This window comes from Panthera leo, chromosome D2, assembly GCF_018350215.1.
Source record: "Panthera leo isolate Ple1 chromosome D2, P.leo_Ple1_pat1.1, whole genome shotgun sequence".
NCBI classification, from domain to species: Eukaryota; Metazoa; Chordata; class Mammalia; order Carnivora; family Felidae; genus Panthera; species Panthera leo.
In genome coordinates, this window is record NC_056689.1 from 82662397 (window position 1) to 82684480 (window position 22084).

General features: G+C 56.1%; 1 protein-coding gene across 8 annotated transcripts in view; it reads left to right on the plus strand.

Moving 5' to 3' along the window:
- PTPRE (protein tyrosine phosphatase receptor type E) overlaps positions 1-22084 on the plus strand; it is a 97888-nt gene that overhangs the window by 72967 nt on the left and 2837 nt on the right. For 5 of the 8 annotated variants that reach the window (XM_042907619.1, XM_042907624.1, XM_042907620.1 and 2 more), the window contains 12 exons: positions 1055-1152; positions 4909-5028; positions 6247-6410; positions 10270-10405; positions 10728-10877; positions 11210-11303; positions 12572-12648; positions 13415-13549; positions 16340-16465; positions 17198-17364; positions 19156-19291; positions 21947-21973. In XM_042907619.1, the coding sequence (XP_042763553.1) occupies positions 1055-1152; positions 4909-5028; positions 6247-6410; positions 10270-10405; positions 10728-10877; positions 11210-11303; positions 12572-12648; positions 13415-13549; positions 16340-16465; positions 17198-17364; positions 19156-19291; positions 21947-21973 (1430 nt within the window). Of the gene's footprint in view, positions 1-1054; positions 1153-4908; positions 5029-6246; positions 6411-10269; positions 10406-10727; positions 10878-11209; positions 11304-12571; positions 12649-13414; positions 13550-16339; positions 16466-17197; positions 17365-19155; positions 19292-21946; positions 22055-22084 lie in introns of all 8 variants that reach the window. The other 3 variants (XM_042907618.1, XM_042907623.1, XM_042907617.1) reach the window with 2 other exon arrangements.

Below are 22084 nucleotides of genomic sequence, written 5' to 3' on the forward strand. Positions count from 1 at the left end.
GAGTCGCTTATCAGATCAAGGCCTTAACCCCCGGGGGCGCCTCGCAGGCGCCCTTCACCTTGCACACGATCCACTTTGCACGGACGAGGTCTGACCTGCCATCCGTCAGCCCAGAGGTGGCTGGGGACGTGGAGCCCACAGCGGCTTTCGCGGGCTTCCTCCCTCGCAGGCGACAGTCTTTCCGACAACAGGTCCCCAAATTCAGCGCACGTCGGAATCACTTGAGAGCTTATTAAAAATGTACATCTCTTAGGAAATAGGGAAGCACACAGACGCATACACCCAGAGTACAGCCTCAGAGAACCCGACAGACATCAGCTGACACGGATAGAGGAGTCTCTCTCCCGTGAGAGGGGGGGGCAGCCCGGGGCCCAGGCAGTGGCTCAAAGGAGAGGGACCTCTTGATCTTCCTGCTCCGCCCTCCGTGGCATGTCACTGTCTCCCTCAGGGTCACAAAATGGCTGCGCCTCCAGGCCCTGTGTCTGCATTCAGGCAGGAAGGAGGGCAAAGGGCAGAGGACTTTCTTCTGGGGACGCTTTGTCTTGGGTTCAGACCGCTCCCCAGGAACCTCAGCCCACACCCCGCTGGACGGCACTGAATCATCGCCAGCTGCGAGGGCAGCTGAGAGATGAGGGAAGGGGGTTAGACGTGGAGGGTGAGTGGGTCGGCCCGCAGCCCGTCTGCGTCTCTGTCTGCGTCTGTCTGTCATGCACACACAGACCCTCGTGCAGTTCTGGAGCGGGTGCTGGCGTGCCGAGGCTTTGAGGGGCCCCCTGGACAGGCAGGCTCAGACCCCAGCCCCATCTGAATACCCTTGATTGCCTGCGAATGGGGTCACCGCCTGGACGCTGCTGTGTGCCTCCCCAAGGACATCCCAGCCCCAGGGGGTGGCCAGGGGTGTGGGCGGTGGGGCGGGGAGGCCGCACCCCCTCCCCAGTGGGCCAGTCGGCCCTTCTGTGCCTGGGAGGAGCCCGGTCCCAGGGCCCCAAGGCCAGGGTGACAGGGGCCAGAGACCCTCTTCGGGTCTGACTTTGGGCTCCTCCTCTGCATACAGGCCCTAAACAGGAGACAGTTAATGACTTCTGGAGAATGATCTGGGAACAGAAGTCTGCAACCATTGTCATGTTGACGAACCTGAAAGAAAGGAAGGAGGTGAGCCAAGCCTTCTGACTCACAGACTCTACTCTTTAAGCTTCTGGGGCTTGGCTGGGGGTGTGCTCACCACATCCTTTTCCTATCCCTCTCCCTTCTTATCGCTGCAGAAAAAGACGAAAAAAAAAAAAAAAAAAAAAAACACGAGGGGCTCACAGCATTTTTATCGCGAAACAAATATTCTGTGTTCCAAGCATCTCACTGCTCTAGGCGGCGACACGCAAATGTCACAGGGTTAGTTCTTTCTTCAGCCGAGAGCCCCCCACCCCAGCCCCAGCGTGGCTGCTCTCCGGTGCTGGCCGTGTGCAGCTCAGCACTCAGAGGCTCAGCGTGCTGGGCATACGCTACGGTGGGCCTCGGCCGACCAATCAAAGTGGATTTCCTGCTTATTATCCAGACTAGAGAACTGTATTTGAAACACAAGGTATACTGAAGGAATGTGGATTTAATTAGCTACTTCTAATTTAAAACGTAATGCACGGACACCAGAGGAACTTGAAGCCTCTATAAAGAAGGTCAAGCGGATTCACGTCCTAAGGGGACAGATACTCCTCCTGGTCTGCTCTGCTGGACAGGGGGCCGCAGGGGAGTGTGCAGGGGGCAGCACACAAACCCCGCCTCCTGTGATTTAAGTGCCGCTGGGAGGGGCAGGCGCCAAACAGAAAGCAAATAAACATAAACTGTGCCAGGAGGTGACATAAAAAATAACGGAGAGGAAAGGGCTGATGAGCAGGGAGGGCCAAGTGAGCCAGGCAGACAAGGACTTAGGGGCCTGGGCCTGGGGCACTGGGGGGGCGGGGCATCTGGGGCTGGGGCACTGGGGGGGCGGGGCTTCAGGGGCTGGGGCACTGGGAGGGGGCGGGGCATCTGGGGCACTGGGAAGGGGTGGGGCATCTGGGGCTGGGACACTGGAGGGGCGGGGCATCTGGGGCTGGGGCACGTGGAGCCATTCTCCTGCCTTCCAGCCATTGACTTTTTACCTAAGGGGCACAGACCCGTATTGCATAAGGCAGAGCAAGGCGTGATGGTGGTTTCTAGAGCAGGAAGGAGGGGACCCCAGAGGGAGGAGCAGTCCCCCTTGGGTGTAGGTCAGGGTGGGGGCAGGAGTGGCACCACGTCTGAAAGGCTGGAGGGAACTTGACCAAATCCAGCCCGAGAGAAGCTCCGGGGGCAGGGTGACGTGATCATAAAGCCAGGAGTACTCGGCTGGGCTCGCACCTCTAGTGCCCCCAGAACCGCTGGCAATGGGTCAGGGAACTGGGCTGGGGTCTCGGGCTGGGGTCTCCGGTGACAGTCTGAGGCAGGTGGCCCGGGGAGGGTTTCTCTGCCGAAAGCAGGGCCTGGGTTTTCAGAAGTGAGTGTTCACCAGCATGAAAGAATCGCAGGCTAGAAGGAAGCTTGCCAGACAGGGGGACGCTGTTCTAGCATGTTCCAGCTTGAGGCCCAGAACAAGGGGGGGCTGGCCGGGGGCGAGGGAGGCTCTGTGTGGTGGGAGACATCTGTCCTCCTGGTCCCTGTCTGGGCCTGCCATGTCCCCACGCGGTGCTGGTCTCCACCCTGGCCCTGTCTTCGCACAGTGGCAGGGGACCCCCAGGCAGCTGGGATCTGGGAAAGGGAAAGGGGAAGGGCTGTCCCCCGGGATGGAAGTAGGCGGCCTGCTGGGGCAGCTCAGCTGAGGCCCTAGGCAGACACTGGCCCTCAGGCAGAATCCTCCCCTCCCCCCGTGCCACCATCACTGGTTTGTTTTATGCCTTCCAAAAAGCACAGGAAAAAGCCTCCAGTCACTGTTTCCGGTTGAGTAGGATGGAGTTTTTGTTTTGTTACCAGGGCGGTTGGGACAGAGCTGGAAAGGGTCACCCTCATGGGGCGAATCCTGTCCTGTGGATGGAAAGAGTGACAGGAGACAGGGGGTTCCAGGCAGGAGCCCTGAACCCTTCCCACACTCTCAGCAGATGCCTTGGCAAGACCCGGCCCCCAAAGCTTTGCGGGAGCCCTGGGTCCCCTGGGACCCGCGGCCCCACAGCTGCCACTTGCAAGGGGGTGGGGGAGGGGGCTTGTTTACACACATGCGACCCAGGGAGACTCAGACACCCCCCCCCCTGCACCACCCCCCCCCCCCCGCCGCCGTCGTCATGTTACTCGACATTTATCTCCGATCTTTCTCTGAAGCCTCCTACTGGATTTTTCCATTTTTGTGACTCAGAGCCGGCCTCTTCTGTATCTTGATTTTGACCATTTCAGATGAGACCATTTCTCAGTAGAGTTCCCTTTTCTTAAGTGCTTACCCTTCTCGTTGTCTCCCGGCTTCAACATCTTGGCTGAACGTTGTGAAATGCGGTCGCCCTGACTTCTCGTGATCTGACCGGAGGGAGGGCACCTTGGGCGTCGGGTGAGACCAGAGGTCAGAGGGTGGAGAAGTGTCCACACCCACAGCCCTATGGGGGCCTCGGAACCAGCCCTCGGGCCCCGGGCCAGAGTCTTTCAAGGGGAGAATCTCAGGAGGTCCTCGAGGGTCCCCAGGAAGCCAGGACTGGCCCAGATTAGCACTTTTGGGTAACTGTTTCTCTTCAAGGCACCTCAGAGATCCCCTGGAGTAGGGAGGGGAAGTTGTCCTGCAGTGTCGTAATATAAATGCCGGGCCTGGTAAGTGCCAGGCTGCCTTTTTTCATAAGACTATTAATCCTCGTGACTTATTAGCTGTGCCACTTGTGAGCAGCTTCCAGAATAAACTGTCTGATGTTTATTTTTGAGAGAGAGAAAGAGATAGAGTGTGAGTGGGGGAGGGGCAGAGAGAGAGACACACACACAGACTCCGAAGCAGGCTCCAGGCTCCGAGCTGTTGGCCCAGAGCCCGACGCGGGGCTCGAACCCACGAACCGTGAGATCATGCCCTGAGCCGAGGTCGGATGCCTAATTGACTGAGCCACCCAGGCACCCTGTCTGTCTGACGTTTAGAAGGCTTGTTGAGCACATCTGGGCCCCCATAGGTGGGTCCTCACACACTCCTGTGCCCCGTGTTCACGGAAGACTGTTGCCCTTTAGGCCCCTTGCGCTCTGTCCCCGAATGGAGCCATTTGTAGCTCCGAGGGAGGGAAGGTAAAGAGGTGGGGCTCTGCGTGGCGGGGTGCCCGTCCTCTGCAGATTTCTGCATCTGCCTTGTCCTAGGCGGAGATAAGTGGGGAGCGTTAAGCTGACCCCTCTTCCGCGGTGGGCTGGCCAGCTTTGTCCTCCGCGAGCCGAAGGACACCCTGCTGAGTCCAGTGGGAAGCGTTTGGGGACACGCCGTCCTCCCGTGAGGCCCAGCCTCTGTTGGTGTCGAAAGCAGACAGGGGCCCAGGTATAGGCTCAGGGCTGTTTTGTGGCCTCAGTCTCCCAGCTTCCACACCTCCTAGTGCTCTTTCCCAGCTCCGGAACTGTCTGAGGGAACCTGGTGTGTGTGAGGCCCTGTGTTGATGGGGGGGTGAGGGGGTGAGGGTGCTGATGTGCCTGAAGGGCACACACAGACTTATTTACTGTTTCTTAAAGTTTATTTATTTATTTTGAGAGAGAGAGTGCATGTGGATGAGCAGGGGAGGGGCAGAGAGAGAGAGAGGGAGAGAGAGAGTCCCAGGCAGGCTCCTCGCACAGAGGCCAACACAGAGCTCGATTCCACAAACCGTGACGTGACCCGAGCCGAAACCAAGAGTCAGACGCTCAACTGCCTGAGCCACCCGGGCGCCCCAGACCTATTTCTTTCTCTTCAACTGCCCCACGTAGGAGAAATGCTATCAGTACTGGCCGGACCAGGGATGCTGGACCTACGGAAACATCCGCGTGTGCGTGGAGGACTGTGTGGTTCTGGTCGACTACACCATCCGGAAGTTCTGCATACAGTCGGTAAGCGTTCTGAGTTACCAACTTTCTGGAAAGGCAACCCTCTGAGAGAGCAGGGTCAAGAATAAATACACGTGTCATTATTTTTAGCATGAAGAGCCTCACCCCCACCACAGCCTCCCCTCAGTGTTGGAGCAGCTCTGGCCGAGGGGGGGCTGAGTCGGGAGGAAGTGCGGGGGTGGGGGTGGGGGTGGGTTTGGGCTTTCGTGGACTGAGGTCGGGTCTACAGGGGAGGAGACAGGTGCACCCCTAGTCTTCAGACAGCTCTGGATGCTCCTGGGCCCCAGTCACTGTTTTGGGTGGAAGAAGGCAGGTCACTTGCATGGGGGCACGGGGTTTGGGGTCCCCCACTCAGTCACGTGATGTCATGTCACACACTGAAGTGATGAAGTGAGGTTTTTTTTTTAACAGTCTCAAAAGTTGATCTGTCACCTGCTCAGTATTTTTTGCCTTTATTTCCTACTTGTCCCTACCCCATCCCTGCCTAGAAAAATGTAAGGCACAGATGCCTGTGGACAAAGCAGATGAAATAGAGATTTAAGATATATGAAAACCAGAAGATCATGCAATCAGGAGTCAAAGGTGGAGGGATTGGCATAGTCAGATGGCAGAATAGGAGTCTGAGGTTCCTAGAAGCCACAGCAAAGAAGGGAAGAGGATGAGCTTGATGGTGATGGTGTTTACTCTCCCCTGCTTGGGGCCCCCCCGGACACACTGATGCACACACACACACACACACACACACACACACACACAAAGGCACTTCCACATACACTATCCAGCCTTCCATGATCCGGCCAGAGAACCGCACCCATGGGCCTTTGTGGGGGAGGAAACCTGAGAGGCTCTGAGTGGGGCTGGTGGGGTGGGGTGTCCTGTAACGGGCCAGCCACATCTTTCCCCTCAATCTTGAGCCTCTAGGGAGCGAAAGTGTTGGCTGCTGGCAGTTACGCAGGCAGACCCAGATGTGGGCTCCCCGCTCACGAGTGGGGTCTGTGAACTCCAGGGTCGGCTTCAGGGATGCGTCTGGCTGCCGGGGGCCTGGGCCGGGTGCCGTGGGTCCTGCTGTGCGGACCCCGCGAGCAGCCATCGTGCCGCCGGTGGACCCACGGCGGCCCGGGGCCTAGATGGCAGGGGTGGGGGCGGCGAGCATCCTCAGGACGTGATGCTGGGGGAGGGGCAGGCGCTGTTCCCCCACTCACGTGTCCCCCTTCTCCGCAGCAGCTCCCCGATGGCTGCAAAGCCCCGCGGCTGGTCTCCCAGCTGCACTTCACCAGCTGGCCCGACTTTGGAGTGCCTTTCACCCCCATCGGGATGCTGAAGTTCCTGAAGAAAGTGAAGGCCCTCAACCCCGCCCATGCCGGGCCCATAGTGGTCCACTGCAGGTACGTCGGGCCGGGGCCCCCGGAGGACTCGCCCTCGTGGCTGGGCCGGTCCCAAGGTGGGCAGAAGGACAGGTAGGGGCATAGTGAAAGCACCCCCCTGCCCGCTGTGAACACAATTACTAGTGACAGCTTGGGGGATCCCTGGGGGTGAGAGCCAGAGGGACATTCAGCCCACTCTGTGACAGCAGGACCCGTCCGTCAGCAGCGTCTGAGCGGGATCCCCAATTCTTAAAACAGACAAAAGCCGAGGGGCTTGATTGTGCTACTGGGGCTTGATGGTGCTACTGGGTTGATGGTGCTACTGGGGCTCTGGCAGGTTCACTGCCCCCGCAGACCCCAGGTCACCTCCGGGGACAGAGATGGAAACCATGCTTCTATGGAGAGCCCCCCCCCAAGTCTTTCTACATGAGTGTGCGAGGCTCAGAGGGGCTGGGGGCCGTGGCCCAGGAACAGCCAATAGTGGCCAGGAGCAGCTGTCCAGGGCGGGGCGTCCCCCCTCCCAGCTGCGATCTCCTGGTCTGCAGTGGGAGGGACAGTCCTGGAGGGGCCCGGGACTCGACTCTGAGGGTGGGCTAACTCCCTCTGGGGCTTATGTCTGCCTGCCCAGCGTGGCCGCTGGTGCAGAAAGTCACGTACGAGAAAAGGCCTCGGACTTCGGGTTGGTTGACTGGCTTGTGCCCTTTCTGCTTTTGAAGACAAAGGCACAGTGGGGAGCAGTGCTCCAGGCCAAACTCCCCATCCTCCCGGTGGGTGCTCAGTTAGAACCTGAAGACAGTTTGGGGGCCAAAGGGGAGGCCCCTGTCATCCGCCCAGGGATAGACTCCTGGACCTGCCGCTTGGGAGCTGAGGGACGTTGGAGCATCTGTGCGTCGAGTGAGGTGGCATCCTTGGGATTACACCTGCCGGGCCTACGAGTTCCTCCCAGCAGGTGCCCTGGAGAGGGGAAGGGGTGGAGGCCCATGCCGTGCGGCCGCAGCTGGGGGTCCCGTCAGCCGCTCCCGTGCTTGCCCAGGCTTCGTGAAACTGAGTCTCTGTGCCGCTTCTGCCGAACTCCGGTGTGGCCGGTTCCAAGCATCAGTATCACTGTGTGCAGGTGCCTTTCGTCCCTCGTCCCCTTTGTCCCTCGTCAGTGCCAAGATACTCAGAACGAACCTGGCTCTGACAGCCGAAAACGAATACGATCCTGAGGACGCCCTAGTGAGCAGGGCCTGCCCTCCAGGAGGCGGGAACAAGCCTGGCCGGAGGGGCCTGAGTCCCATCAGAGATCCGGGGCCCTGCCGTAGCAGGGATGGCGGGTGCTTCCCCAGTAGCCTGTCCCCAGGCCCCAGGGTCTGACGCCCTCAGCGGGAGAAGCCGTAGGGGGTCTCCGCATCCAGGTCCTCTTGGCTCTACAAGACCGTTCCTGCCGCTGCGGGCTCCCTGCCTCCCGCTCCCTGTGGTGGTGGCCCCGCTCCGCCCTGGATGGCGGGAGGTAAAGAGATGGCCTCTGTCTGGTTGGAGGGCAGCCGCTGGGAGCTGGCTCCGTTCTGCTTTGTCCCCATCCCTCCAGATCTGTCGTGCTTGTGACATCTCAATGAACGACCACTGTCCATTCTCTTCTCCCTTCTCCCTCAACCACAGGTGCCCAGGGCAGGTGCGTCCGCCGTTCGTCTTATTTTCGCACTGGGCGCCCTCCGTGGCCGTGAGGCTCAGCTCTCGCTCTTGAGCGCCTGGTCGTCTCCCTGCGGTTCTGTGTTCCTTTGGCACAGCTCCTGGGGCTCCCGGGTTCTCCTGTCTTCCGTCACTCAGAAGACACGTTCTCCTGTCTTCTGTCACCGGGTTTTTAATGGACAGTAAATGGAAGCAGTGGCGCCCTCCGACTCGGGCTTCCCAAAGCCCCCCTCCTCTCTGGGGGAAGGAATCCTTCCCCTCCTGGGCTGAGGCCCCCTGAGAGGCCGGTGTGGGCAGATGGGCAGTTCTGGGCGCCTGCCTCTTGGCGGTGATGTGGTGGCAGGAATTCGAGCCAGGAGGGCAGGCCTGCCGGAAGCCAGCAGGGTTAGGGAGAAGGCTCACACTGGCTGTCAGCTCCCGAGACCCAGGGCGGACTTGACTCCACCTTCCCACCCCCAAGTTCATTTTCATACAGGATCTCCTCAGCTCCGGGCCACGCACGGCCCCCGCCCCGGGGCTCTGACTTCCTGATGGCCATCCTTGCTGAAACACTCATCCTCAGCGTTTGGTTCTTGATCACTTAATAGGACATTCTGTGCCCGAGTCCCCCTGAGAACAGCGTCCCCACGGAGGCGGCCAGGACGGGTCAGCCGGCCTCAGCCTTTCCATGGGGGACCAAGTGGCTTCTCGCACATGTACCCCAGGCCAGGTGGGGGGGGGGGGTCCTGTAAGCGGCTCAGGGACCCTCACAGCCTTGCAGGGGGTTATTTTGTGGCCTCCCTCTCATACCTGTTGGGTAGTGTCTCACCTGGCCCTGCACCTGATGATTTTCTCGGACTTCGTATCTGAGAAAGAACTAAGACTCCCAGAAGACCTCTCACGTTTCACCTGTTCTCCCCGCTGAATGAGGGGATCTGCCCAAGGGGACGGTCTTCGCCGCTGTCCTAGCCCCGTTTTGGAGACGAACTGGAGAGAGTGGTGTCTCCCACCCACCCAAAGGGGAAAGTGGGCGGGGGGGGGGGGGGGGGGGGGCGCCTGGGTGGCTCAGTCGGTTGAGCGTCCGACTTCGGCTCAGGTCAAGATCTCGGGTGATTTCGCGTGATCTCGCGTGAGTTCGAGCCCCGCGTCGGGCTCTGGGCTGATGGCTGGGAGCCTGGAGCCTACTTCCGATTCTGTGTCTCCCTCTCTCTCTGCCCCTCCCCCGTTCATGCTCTGTCTCTGTCTCAAAAATAAATAAAACGTTAAAAAAAAATTAAAAAAAAAAAAACAAAGGGGAAAGTGGGGGACTTGACTCATTAAGTCGTGAGTCTTTTTGTTAGATTTCTTTCTCTTTCTTTCTTTCTTTCTTTCTTTTTTCTTTTCTTTCTTCTTTCTTTCTTTCTTTCTTTCTTTCTTTCCTTCTTTTCTTTTTTTAAAGAGGGTAATGCTACAGGGGCTGGAGGGAGTGGTTCATGCTGCATAGATGAGTCTGGGTCACTAGGGGGTTCCTCCTTCAGCAGATGTTGGCTGAGTGCAGCTCTGTGCCCACTGAGTCCTGGGGGCCGGGGAACAAACACGTATGGCCCCACTGTCTGGTGGAGATGTACCTAGGACGGCGGGCGGGGGGAGGGTGGGACCGGGATCCCGGCGGCACAAGGAAAGCCAAACCCAGGAAGCCAGTGGGGCAGCTTCCTGGCCAGGAGACTGCTCAGCTGTGACCCCAAGGGCCAGCTGGCTTCAGCCAGCCGCGGGAGGAGGGCCGGGGCGCCAGAGAGAGACCCAGTGCCTCCCACGAGAGCTGGCCTTGGCTCAAGAGCGCACAGACGCAGCCTGGGGAGCCTCCTTTTTATAACGAACTTGGAAAAGCCATTTCCAGTGTGACGTTGGAAAAACTCCACTTGCACACACAACAAGAAGACGGCATTTGGTAGGAGAGGACGATTACAACCTCACGTGAGACGACTACGACAGATTTTTTCGACATGCCTTTCAACAGTGTCTAGTTATTAGAGGAACAGTGTCAGATAATTTTACGAAGATTGTGGTGCCCTCTGGTGGCCTCCCCGTAGACTTGCTCTTCATTTGCCAAGCAAAGGCTCAGTTAAGCGATGGGCTGTGTCTCCCAGTTGAGGGCAGCGTGTCCTTCGGTCCGGGTGCACAGGTCAGCTTTGGCGGGCGGGGGGGGCGGGTGCCGTGGCTCACGACTCGGCCTCTTGCTTTTCCCCGGCAGCGCCGGCGTGGGCCGGACGGGCACCTTCATAGTGATCGATGCCATGATGGACATGATGCACGCCGAGCACAAGGTCGACGTCTTCGACTTCGTGTCGAGAATCCGCAACCAGCGTCCTCAGATGGTTCAAACAGATGTGAGTAGCCCTCCCCCAGCCCAGCCCCTCGCCCTGGGGAGAGCTGCACAGAGCAAACCCAGACACCTGGGCCACCCCCGGGCTGTCGGTGCACGGGTAACAGTGCCTGGCAGGGAGAAGGTGCTCAGTAATGCCCGCTGCCATATGGTCCTCACTCAAGGCCATAAGCGGCCATTGGTAACGGCCGTGCATCTGACTTTTGCTCCCAAACCTCCCTACCTTGGCAAAGCATGGAGTTGGTTGCTGCTGAGCTGTGAGCAGTGGCCGGGCCAGTGGTGGCCGGGCACGCTCGAGGGCGCGGGCGCTCTGGGTCTCCCCACAGATGCAGTACACGTTCATCTACCAAGCCTTACTGGAGTACTACCTCTACGGGGACACCGAGCTGGACGTGTCCTCTCTGGAAAACCACCTGCAGACGCTGCACGGCACCGCCACCCACTTCGACAAGATCGGGCTGGAGGAGGAGTTCAGGGTACGTGGGAAGGCAGGCAGCCGACCAAAGGAGTCCCCTTTCAATCACCACCCCCGCTCTGGCCTGAGCCCGGAACAAGCAGGGTGGCCCTCCTGCCGGTGACGCAGAGGGAAGAATTCTTGGGGGCTTTCAGAGCTGAGCAGGGGCCCATGTAGGGGAGCGCGTCACGCGTGGGCTCTCATTTCCCAACATTCGGGAAGCGTCCGGGGTCAGAGACGGGCCGTTGTTGCGGGTCAGCAGGCACCCTTGACAGGGGTGCTGTTCCGGGGTTGAGGGAGTCGCGCGGGAGAGTCCGTGTTGGAGCTGTGACCCCGTGTCCTCCTTGACTGCAGAAACTGACAAACGTCCGGATCATGAAGGAGGACATGAGGACGGGCAACCTGCCGGCCAACATGAAGAAGGCCAGAGTCATCCAGATCATTCCGTGTAAGGCAGCCCTGGGGCCGCCCCGTGGGATTGAAACCCCAAGGCAGGACGGGATTGGGGCTGGCACGCTGGGAGAATTCTTTGACTGCCCGCCTCTGTAAGCCAGGATCCAAGGGCAGGACAGCCCCCGGGCCTGGGGTTAAGGGCTCCTGGGGGGCTGTGTCAAGGGTAGGTGAGAGAACACCCACCTGTGAAGCAGTGAGCGACCCAGACAGTCCTGTGTGTCAGGCGGGCAGCATGTGATACGAGATGTAGGTGGCAAGACAGAGGGAGGACTTCCTGGAAGTGGAGAGATTTGCTCTGGTCGTGACTCTGGGGCTGCATGGTTCTCATCTCATCCAGGAGTCCCCCAAGCCTGTATATGGAGGAGGGGGCCCTGCTCCAGGCCAGGGGACCTGAAAGGCCTTGGAATGGGCAGGGGTAGATTTGGGAACCTGGCCTGCCCCGAGGTCCCAGGTAAGGGGGAGAAAGAGGAAGGGGTGCCCATGTTTGTTGAGTGCAGGCAAAGAAACAGACTCCACAGAGATCAGAGGGACCACAGGAAAGGAAGGGAGAGGGTGAAGAGAGAGAGAGCACCTCACTGCAGATGTGGACTCAGGGTTCCTGACATGCTTTAGTGGTTGCCAATAATCAGAAGTGCGTGAAGGCTGGGGCGCCAGGGTGGCTCAGTCGGTTAAGCATCTGGCTTCGGCTCAGGTCGTGACGTCACGGTCCGTGGGTTTGAGCCCTGCGTCGGGCTCTATGGTGACAGCTCGGAGCCTGGAGCCTGCTTCGGATTCTGTGCCTCCCTCTCTCTCTCTCTGCCCCTCCCCTGCTCATGCTTTGTCTCTCTTTCCCTCTCTCTCTCAAAAATAAACAGTAAAAAAAAAAGTTAGAAAAAAAAAGTGCATGAATGCTGGGTGAAGCCTGTTTCGGCCTGAGACACTGGCTTCTGTGCGGCTGCAGCCATAATTCCAGGTCACCTGTCGGGCCACATTCCTTTTACTCCTGAAATGCAGTATTTTTAATGCTCATATTTTGGTATGAATTACATTAATTCATGGCACACGAAAATGATAACTGGGGTAATTTCAGAGCTTTCCTACCAAAACACAATTTCCTGGGCCAATTTAATTAACCTACTTTATAAAGTAAACCTTCCAGGGACTTGACTCGACTCCGCGATTTTATTAACAAGTTTTGTGTTTTGGAAGCTTGTAGCCACTGAGTGAGCTTTGCAAGGCAGGGCGGTGTTTGTGCTGTGACTGAGGGATCATACTGCTTTGCAGATGACTTCAATCGGGTGATCCTTTCCATGAAAAGGGGTCAAGAATACACAGACTACATCAACGCCTCCTTTATCGACGTAAGTATAGCGGCCCCGGCTGTGCTTTGCAAAGATGACTGTGACCTTCATCTGTGATCGCAGACTCTTCGTTAACTCATTTTCACGATCAGGAAGGAGTCCTGAAATCCCAACCATTTCGTTAGCAGAATTACTTGCTTCTAAAAAGCAAAAAACACGAACAATGAACTTTGGAAACAGAGGTAACAGGTGCACTGCTAAGGAATTTGCTTTATGAGGCACGGCACTCTTTCTTTGACGCACCAGGGTCACATGGGCCCTTGCACGGCTGGCTGTCCTGCAGTCTCTGTGCCCTCCTGTCCATTCCGCGTGGACGGAAGGACGCTGCGGCCACATCTGCATTAGTACGTCCGTTTGCAGATGAGAAAACGTTGCCAGAGGTCACTTGGGCCGCATGGAGGAACTGGATTTGAATCCACTTCCTCTAAGCCCGCCCCCAGCCCGCCACCATGATGCTAACTGAGCCGAAACACAGCAACACACGAGAACAGAGTCACCGGTGCTCTCTCAGGTGGCCGGGGCCAGCGTGGCTCATGCCACCCGCTCAGAGGCGACCCCAGGCGCTGCAGAGGAGGTGGCTGGGTGGCAGAGGGAATGGGCATCTCGGGCTGTCGCTGCGTGCAGGTGGTTTGCTGGGGCCCAGCCCGGCCCTGGAAGCCGGAGAACGTTTTCCCTGGCCGGGCCCTGGCCTCTCCTGCACCCCGCTGTCCATAGTGGAGCCAGGGGGAAAGGGAGTCGGACTCTAATCTCTGTTCCCCCTTTGAAGGGCTACCGACAGAAGGACTATTTCATCGCCACCCAGGGGCCCCTGGCGCACACGGTGGAGGACTTCTGGCGGATGGTCTGGGAGTGGAAGTGCCACACGGTCGTGATGCTGACGGAGGTCCAGGAGCGAGAGCAGGTCAGGGACGCCCGCCGCCCTGCCCCCTGTGGGGGCCTCCCGAGAACCCACGGCGCCCCTGGCGGCCCCCCGCCACCCACAGGTCCCACCCCGTGGCAGCCGTCAGCTGCTGAGGCCACAGGGACTGGGGAGGGAGCCAGGCTGGAGAAGAAAGAGGTTCCACTCTTGCTCAGCCATGACCGCCCACTGGCTTTCGCTCTTAGCCGGCATTTCATTTCACCTATCTTAACTGTCTTCAAGACATAAGGACGTAGGCGTTGATATATGTGTACCTTACAGGTGTTGTCCTGGGTGGGCCGAATGAGTCAAACGCTTCCCTTTCCCCAGAGACCCGTCCAGGGCCTTCTTGTGTCTTTTATTGAATGACACAGTAAATACTCGTGAACCCACCATCCGACCGAAAAGCCAAACCTTACCAGTAATGTACATCTACCTGTACGTTACCCCAGATAGAGCCGCTACCCTGAATCTGTGTTTCCTTTGCTTTCTTGGAAACAGCACATTGACGTCCAATTCACATACTATTCAGTTCATCCTTTCAAAGGGTAGAGCTCGGCGGTATTTTTTAAATTTTATTTATTTATTTTGAGGGAAAGAGAGCGTGTGTGCACGAGCTGGGGAGGGGCAGAAAGAGAGGGAGAGAGAGAGAGAACCTTAAGCGACTCTGCACTGTCAGCTCAGAGCCCGACTTGGGGGGTCAAACTCTCGAACCATGAGAACCATGACCTCAGCCGAAATCAAGAGTCAGACATTTAACCAACCGAGCCACCCAGGCACCTTGCGGTTTTTAATACACTCACAGCGTTGTGCAACATCACCACTATTTAATTCTAGATCATTTTTGTCACCCCCAGAGGAAACCCCACACCCAAGAACAGCCACTCCCTATTCCTTCTTTCTCCAGCTTCTGCAACCACCATGAATTTGCCACTTCTGGACATTTCATGAAGATGAGTTCCTACAACGTGTCTTGTGTGATCGAGTTCTTTCACTTAGTGTAATGTCTTCAAGGTTTAACCGTGTAGTATCAGGAATAAGCTCTTTTTTTCTTGACAAATAATATTCCATTGTAAGGACAGGTCACGTTTTGTGTATCCGTTCGTCAGCTGGCGGACATTTGGGTTATTTCCACTCTTGGGCTGTTACGCATTATGGTGGGAACATTCACGTTCGGGTTCTGACACGGACCTGTGTTTTCATTTCTCTTGGGGAGACGCCTAGGGGCCGAATTACCGGGCCGTATCATAACTCTGTCGTGCAGACTCATACAGCTTAACATTTTGGAGAACTGCAGACTGCCTTGCACAGCAGCTGCCCCGGTTTGAATTCCCGCCGGGAGTGGACCAGGGCTCCAGTGACTCCTCATTCTACCAACATTTATTGTCACTGGTCTTTTTAAAGCCATCCTAGTGGATGTGTTCTTTGCTTTTTCCAGAAATCTTTTCAGATCATGTACGTGTGTGTCTGAAGCAACTACTGCTTTTGAACTTCATACAAAGTGTATCATTACAGTGCGTGTTCTGTCGGGACTTGCTCCTTCCGCTCAGAATGATGCTTTTGACACTTTCCTACCCTGAAGCGTATCGCTGTGGTTCATTCATCGTGACTCTGTTTTGTTCCACGATACGAACTGGACATCCTGAACCCACTTCTCTATCCCTTCTCCCGCTATGGGAATTTGGGATGATGCCCCTTTATTGTTTTACACGTGGCGCTACCTACCGGTACATTCTCCTTCGTGTCTCATGCTGCACAATGAAGAGCAGACTCCAGAGGGACATTACGCCACATTGGAGAGCGTGTGACAGTTTGGGTTTACAAGATACTTCCTCACTGCTTTGCCAAGTGGTTCCGTTTCCCAAAGCGGACACTGGCGGTGTATGAGAGAGATATTCGATCGACGCCCCTAGTACCGTCAGGCACCCTCATTTTTGTTCGTTGAATACGAGTACCTGTCATCCCTTTGTAGCTTTGATTGGCATCTCTCTGATTCCTGTGAGGTCAAGCCTCGCTTCATATATGTATAGATGGACGTTTTCCTCTGTGCAAGACACCTGGCCGTGCCTTTCTCCCGTTTTGCTAGTGAGTTGTTGGCTCTTTTTATCTTGACTTACAAGAATTCTTTACATGTTCTTGATACTCACCCTTGGCGGGTTTTACGTACCACAGATGTCTTGTCCCAGCTGATGGCATGTCTTTTCACTCTTTTGAGAATGTTTGTTGACGGAGTGAAGTTCACTGTGTTGTCATCTGATGTTGCAATCTTTGCGCCGTGGATGGTTAGCTCTGTCGGGGTCTTGCTTAACGAGTCCTTCTGCACACCTCAGAATGGAAAGACATTGTCTCCTAAGGCCTTCACAGTTTTGTTTTTAATTTTAAGTATTAACCCATCTGGGTTTATTTTTATGAAGACTCAAACCTACTGCATATGGTAGTGTAGGTTGTGCACTGCCCAACTCCAGGAGGGCTGGACTGTTCATATCAAGCTTGGTTGGTTGTGAGTCAGGGACCCAGTGCTTTTCCTGCGTGGAAAACCAGTTTTTCCAATTCCACTTATGGAATCTTTTCTTTCCATCATGTCCTGTATCTGAGTTGCAACCACATGCATGTCTGTTTCTGGATTCCCTTGGTCAATGGGTATTAACGGGCATTCATGTTCGTATTCATATGTGATTTACTTGGTCAGATGAAGTACGTTAAATGGTTTGAGAGTGATTCTGCCTCATATCCTCAAACTGCTAACAGCAAGTTATTCGCTATGAGACTTAACATGTTATTTTTTACCCCAAGGATAAATGCTACCAGTATTGGCCAACAGAGGGCTCAGTGACTCACGGCGAAATAACAATCGAAATAAAAAGCGACACGCTTTCCGAAGCCATCAGCATACGGGACTTCCTGGTCACTTTCAATCAGGTATTGTCGCCAGAGTGCGTTCCACCCTTGTAGACAGAATGCACCACAGCATCCCTCAGGGTCTGCTGGCGATGGTACCAGAATGTCCTGCTCCTTCCACCTCCTCTAACTGGTACCTTAGTATCCACGTTCAGTGCGGTGAGTAGGGAGCCATGTCACAAAGGGGCAGATCTCCTACAATGTTCGCACCCTCGGGGTCACCTGCCTCCTTGCTGCACGAGATGGTGGAGCAGAGTGGCCGACTCCTAGAGGCGTCACACGGCCACCACCTCCCCTTTCGGGAGAAATGGCAGTGGTGGGGGGGCAGGAGGAGGAAAGGCCGTGGGTCAAGCCACAGAGGCCTGTGCAGGCTTGTTCAGAGCCCCTAGGACAGGAGGGGTCCTGGCTTCTTAAGAAAGAGATGATCGTGTTGTCTCCAGCAAGGTTGCCAGGGATCCCATAAAGGTATCTGGCGGGCCCTGGCGAGGGGCTCCAGGGAACATCCTCTGGATGTCTTGCCCCCACTCGGAAGGAAATACTGGCATCCCTGCCCTTTAGGGTGCACACAGCCCACAGACCGCCTGGTCAGGCCCCTCAGGCCCGCCAGGTGGGGACCGTGCTGGCCTTCGAAGGCCCCAGGAGGGACCCAAGCCTTGGCGCGGGTCCCCGGGAGGACGGGTGGGCCCGGGTCCCACTCCTCGGTGGTCAGGGTCCTGTGGCCAGGCGGCACTGAACGCCCTTCCCTGCCCGCAGCCCCTGGCCCGCCAGGAGGAGCAGACCCGACTGGTGCGCCAGTTCCACTTCCACGGTTGGCCCGAGATCGGGATCCCGGCGGAGGGCAAAGGCATGCTCGACCTCATCGCGGCCGTGCAGAAGCAGCAGCAACAGACCGGCAACCACCCCATCACTGTGCACTGCAGGTGGGCGCCCCCTGCAGGTGGGGCCGAGCCAGACCCTACGCCCGGTTAACTGCCCCCAACGGCGTCATTGCTCTGGACTGTAGTTTTCACCTTCCCCGTACACAGAGGGCGTCACAGGGATGCGGAAACGTCATGTGCTGTACCTGCAGGATGCATTTGGGGGGAGGAGTCAGGGAACCCGCTCAAACACACGTTTCCGTAAGCCTTTTAAGTCCTCAAAAACCCCTCCAGGCACAGCTCTGACAGACCCACTTCCTGAGCCTCGCCTGCTGGCCTTCCTTTTGAAAGATTGTTCTGGCTGATGTGCCCGCCCCTCCCTGTCCTCGCCTCTGGGCTTGGGGAGCCAAGTCCGCACCACAGCACACCCCCGAGGCAGGAAGGTTTTCTTGAGTCACTCGAGGATGTCCAGGCTGGGATCGCTGCCCAAGGCCTGCAGCCCCACCCCAGCCCCGCTCCCAAGGCAGGCACAAGGGAGGCCAAAGGAAACGTGGCTGGGGGTGCCCCTGGAGACAGCTGGGCACCCCACCAAGGTCCTTGATTAGCAGCATCACAAGTGTGGAAGGGTGAATCTGGCCCAATCTAAAGACGTGCCGGCTCACCCTCCTTCTGTGCTGACCCACTTCTGGTTATGCCAGAGCCCCTCCCCGTGCCAGCAGCGGGGGCGGGGGGGCGGGCGGGCTGGCCACCAAAGCAAATCTCTTCCTCGCAGGAGTTTGGGGTGCTTTCCTTGTCGGGGGTGCTAATTTGCTTCTGAAGCTGCCCTTCTATTTATTTTTCCACACGTGGCTTCCGTTCTGCGTGGCTGCCGCTTGCCCCACCCCACCCATCCCTTGTAGCCACCAGAGCCTGGGCCTCGCTTGGGGGGATTGGAACTCTCTGCCTGGGACGGGCCTGGGTGCGCTTCTGGCCTGGCCAGCAGGTGGAGCACACGCCCCAGGTTTCAGTTCCTGTGGGCTTTGTAGAAGTCCTTTAGAATAAACTGGAAACGAGTGCCCGCCTCCCCAGGCCCGGACTGAGTGTAGGACACCAGGGATGCAAAGACGAACAAATCCCACAAGGGCAGATGTGGGGACAGGTCACTGAAATGGGACGGGAGCCTGAGAATCAGCCCACCCGGGGTGGGGTGGGGTGGGGGGTGCCTCTGGGGCCTGGAGGGCTCTCTGGGGGGAGCCAGCTGAGCCCGCCCACTTTGGGCCTGGCCTCTTGTCTATCCTAAGGCTGCCTGGGCTCTGCTCTTGTGGGGTTTATCCAGTTTATCAAGAAAATGACCGTCTTAAGTGGAGTGGACCCAGATCTTCATCGCTGGGAAGTGTCTCTTATCTAACCGTCCCTGGCAGGGGACGCCCTCTGTCTTAACATCACACCTTGTGAGCCACCGCCTCTCAGAAGGCGGGTCCCTCGCACAGAAGGAGAATCCAGGCCGAGTTACCTCTCCCCAGACCTGAAGCAGGAGGGTTCGCATTTCTGACAAGTTCCCCGGCAACGTTGATGCTGCTGGTCCCGGGGACCACACCCGGAGAACCCCCCGCCTACACGAGTTGCAGCTTGAAAGCTTGTGCCGGGTCTTGATCCCACTCATGAGCTACCTGTCTGCTGTACCTGGGCCAGTGCTTTAGGAATGTCACATTTGCGGACTCTCGCTCCACGCAGATGATCTTTGGAAATCCAAACCTGGCTCATTTTCGGGGGCGATTGCTTCTGTGCTGGTGTTCGGGGATGGGCTGCAGGCTGTCCGCGTCTCGTCCCCACGGGCAAGCCCCGTCGTCTCCCTTAAGTACTTTTCCTCCGCAGTGCTGGAGCCGGGCGAACAGGTACATTCATTGCGCTCAGCAACATTCTGGAACGAGTGAAAGCCGAGGGCCTTTTAGACGTATTCCAAGCTGTGAAGAGTTTACGACTTCAGAGACCGCATATGGTGCAAACCCTGGTAAGAAACTGAGTGGCGAGGGTGTTTCCGGAAGGGCTGAGAATTGTCTGTGCTGAGTGTGGGGAGAGGGAGGAGAGCAAGCTTCTCGGGGGACGGAACTCAGGGCACTCTCCCCGGTGAAGCTCCACGGACCCTCTCCTTCCCTTGAGTCTGGCTGGGGACGGTCCCCTGGGCTGGACGCTGGAGGAGAGGTGCAGCCGTGACTTCAGACTGTAAGACCCCGTGGACAGAGGCACTGAATACCCCAGCTTTCTGTGTCACGTGACCATTCCGCCAGATTCTAGGGCCATCCTCTTTCATTCTGTGACAAAAACACACGCTTCCTGGTTTGCAGAAGACATGCTTCCTCAACAAGTAATCATTCGGCCCCAGTAAATGCAATTTCAAGAAATGTTCTCACGCGTCCTCTTTCTCAAGTCTTCCTATTTGTAGATGTGCCCTCCTCGCCCGCTCCTTCTCTATACTCACAGGGTGCCCAGGCAAGCAGGCCATCACATGGAAGGTGCCGGGAGGGCCCCTCCAGCACATTCCCGTCGCAGGGACAGCTCAGCCGCTAGGATCGCCTGAGCAGAACGGGGTTCGCCTCGCGCCCCCAGGCTGGGCGAGAGCGCGGGTCTCACCCTGAGGGCACACCAGCCTGGCCTGGAGAGTGTTCACAGTCCTGCTCCGTTGCCAGGCTGCCCTCACACTTGCTGGGGGTGGGCGCCAGGCTGGCATCGGCGTATCTCTGGCCCTCCCAGGTGGTCCCGAAGTGAATACAGGTTCGAGAGCCACTATCAGTAAAGGAAAACTGGTGTGCCTACCAGCCCCCCACCCTCCTCCCTGCCACGCCCCTCTTCGGGCCATGACTGGGGCAGAAACCTGAGGCTCCTCTGCTTTCCCTAGAGCCCTGGTCCCAGCGCGGACTGTCCTTGCTAGGGCTCTGGAAGACGCTAGAGGCATCTTCTAAAGGTTATGCCTGCCTGCTGACAGCTGATACCTCCTACAGGCATCGTGAACTTGAACGACTTTGGGCATGGGAAAAACAGAAGCAGACCACTCCGTGGAAGATTTTCTAGATGAAAATAATAATGATAACAGGAATACCTGCAAAAAGAAATTCAGAGTTTTTTTTTTTTTTAATTTTTAATGTTTATTTTTGAGAGAGAGACAGAATGTGGGTGGAGGAGGGGCAGAGAGGTAGGGAGACACAGAATCTGAAGCAGGGTCCAGGCTCTGAGCTGTCAGCACAGAGCCCAATGTGGGGTTCGAACTCACTGACTGCAAGATTATGACCTGAGCCGAAGTTGGGACACCTAACCAACTGAGCCACCCAGGGGTCCCAAGAAATTCAGTTTTTAACTATGAGCCATACTCTTTCAGTTTCTTTCCTGTTTTTTGAGTCCACTCCCGGCTTCCCCAGGCAGAATGAATAGCTTTAGTCCTGTCTTGCCCCCAGTTAAGTATAAAAGCTAAGTCATGGCGTCCCTTTGTTGCTTGGGCTTTGGGAGGTCATCCCAACATCATGGCTGGACGTGCTTGGACAAGCTCCTCCCACTTTCCGGACTTTAGTTCCCTATCTGTGGAAAATGGGGCGACAGCACCTGCCTTCAGTTGGCATGCAGATTTGTTTTATGTCTGTACCTCAGGGGCCCCGTGAGTGCCTGACCCAGGGAGGCTCCCAGCGATTGTAGCAAAGAACATTTCTTATCCGACTCAGCATGCAAACACCTCCTTGTTTGTTTTTAATGTTTATTGATTTTTGAGAGAAACGGAATGCAAGTGGGTTAGGGGCAGAGAGAGAGGGAAACACAGAATCCAAAGCAGGCTCCAGGCTCTGAGCTGTCAGCACAGAGCCCGACGCGGGGCTCGAACTCATCAACAGTTTGGTGCGGGGCTCGAACTCATGAAACGTGAGATCGTGACCTGAGCTGAAGTTGGATGCTCAACTAACTCACGATTTGTGAGGAGGGTGAGAGTCAAATGATGCACAGGAGTGTTTTAATAGGTCAGATGCCTTAGATAGAAGGCGATGTTTTTTGAATTCTAAAATTTATATAAAACAATGTCCCTTTTTGGAGTAAATTGAGGCTTAAAAATACCCTAGATTTTCATCTTTTTTAACTTTCATAGGTTACTTCTTTGTTACATTATGAAGTTTATTTGAAGTTAAATATTCTGGTTTTTTTTAATTTTGTTTCAAAAATAGTTGTTTTCTAGTTTTTTAATGTTTATTTATTAGTTTTTGAGAGAGAGAGAGAAAGAGAGAGCACAAGCAGGGTAGGGGCAGAGAGAGAGGGAGACACAGAATCCGAAGCAGCTCCAGGCTCCGAGCTGTCAGCACAGAGCCCGACGCGGGACTGGAACCCATGAACCACGAGATCATGACCTGAGCCGAAGTCAGACACTTAACCGAGCCTCCCAGGCGCCCCTGTTTTCCATTTTAAGTATGAAAACTGAAGACCTTTTACTCAGACTCTCCTCAAATACGCTAAGTTGAAACTAATCACTGACATTTTTTTATATTATAAAAACAGTTTTACCTGGAAACGTCTCTGTGTAACCAGTATGTAACTAGTCAGACTTTTTTTTTTGGCTTCTTTTTATGAGTTTCTCCTAATTGAATGAATGGAATTTAAAAAATCATTTTAATATATTCTTGTTTTTTTTTTTCAGGAACAGTATGAATTCTGCTACAAAGTGGTACAAGATTTTATTGATATATTTTCTGATTATGCTAATTTCAAATGAAATTCCTGCCTTAAAATATTTTTTAATTTAATGGTCAGTATATTTTATAAAAATCATGTTAAT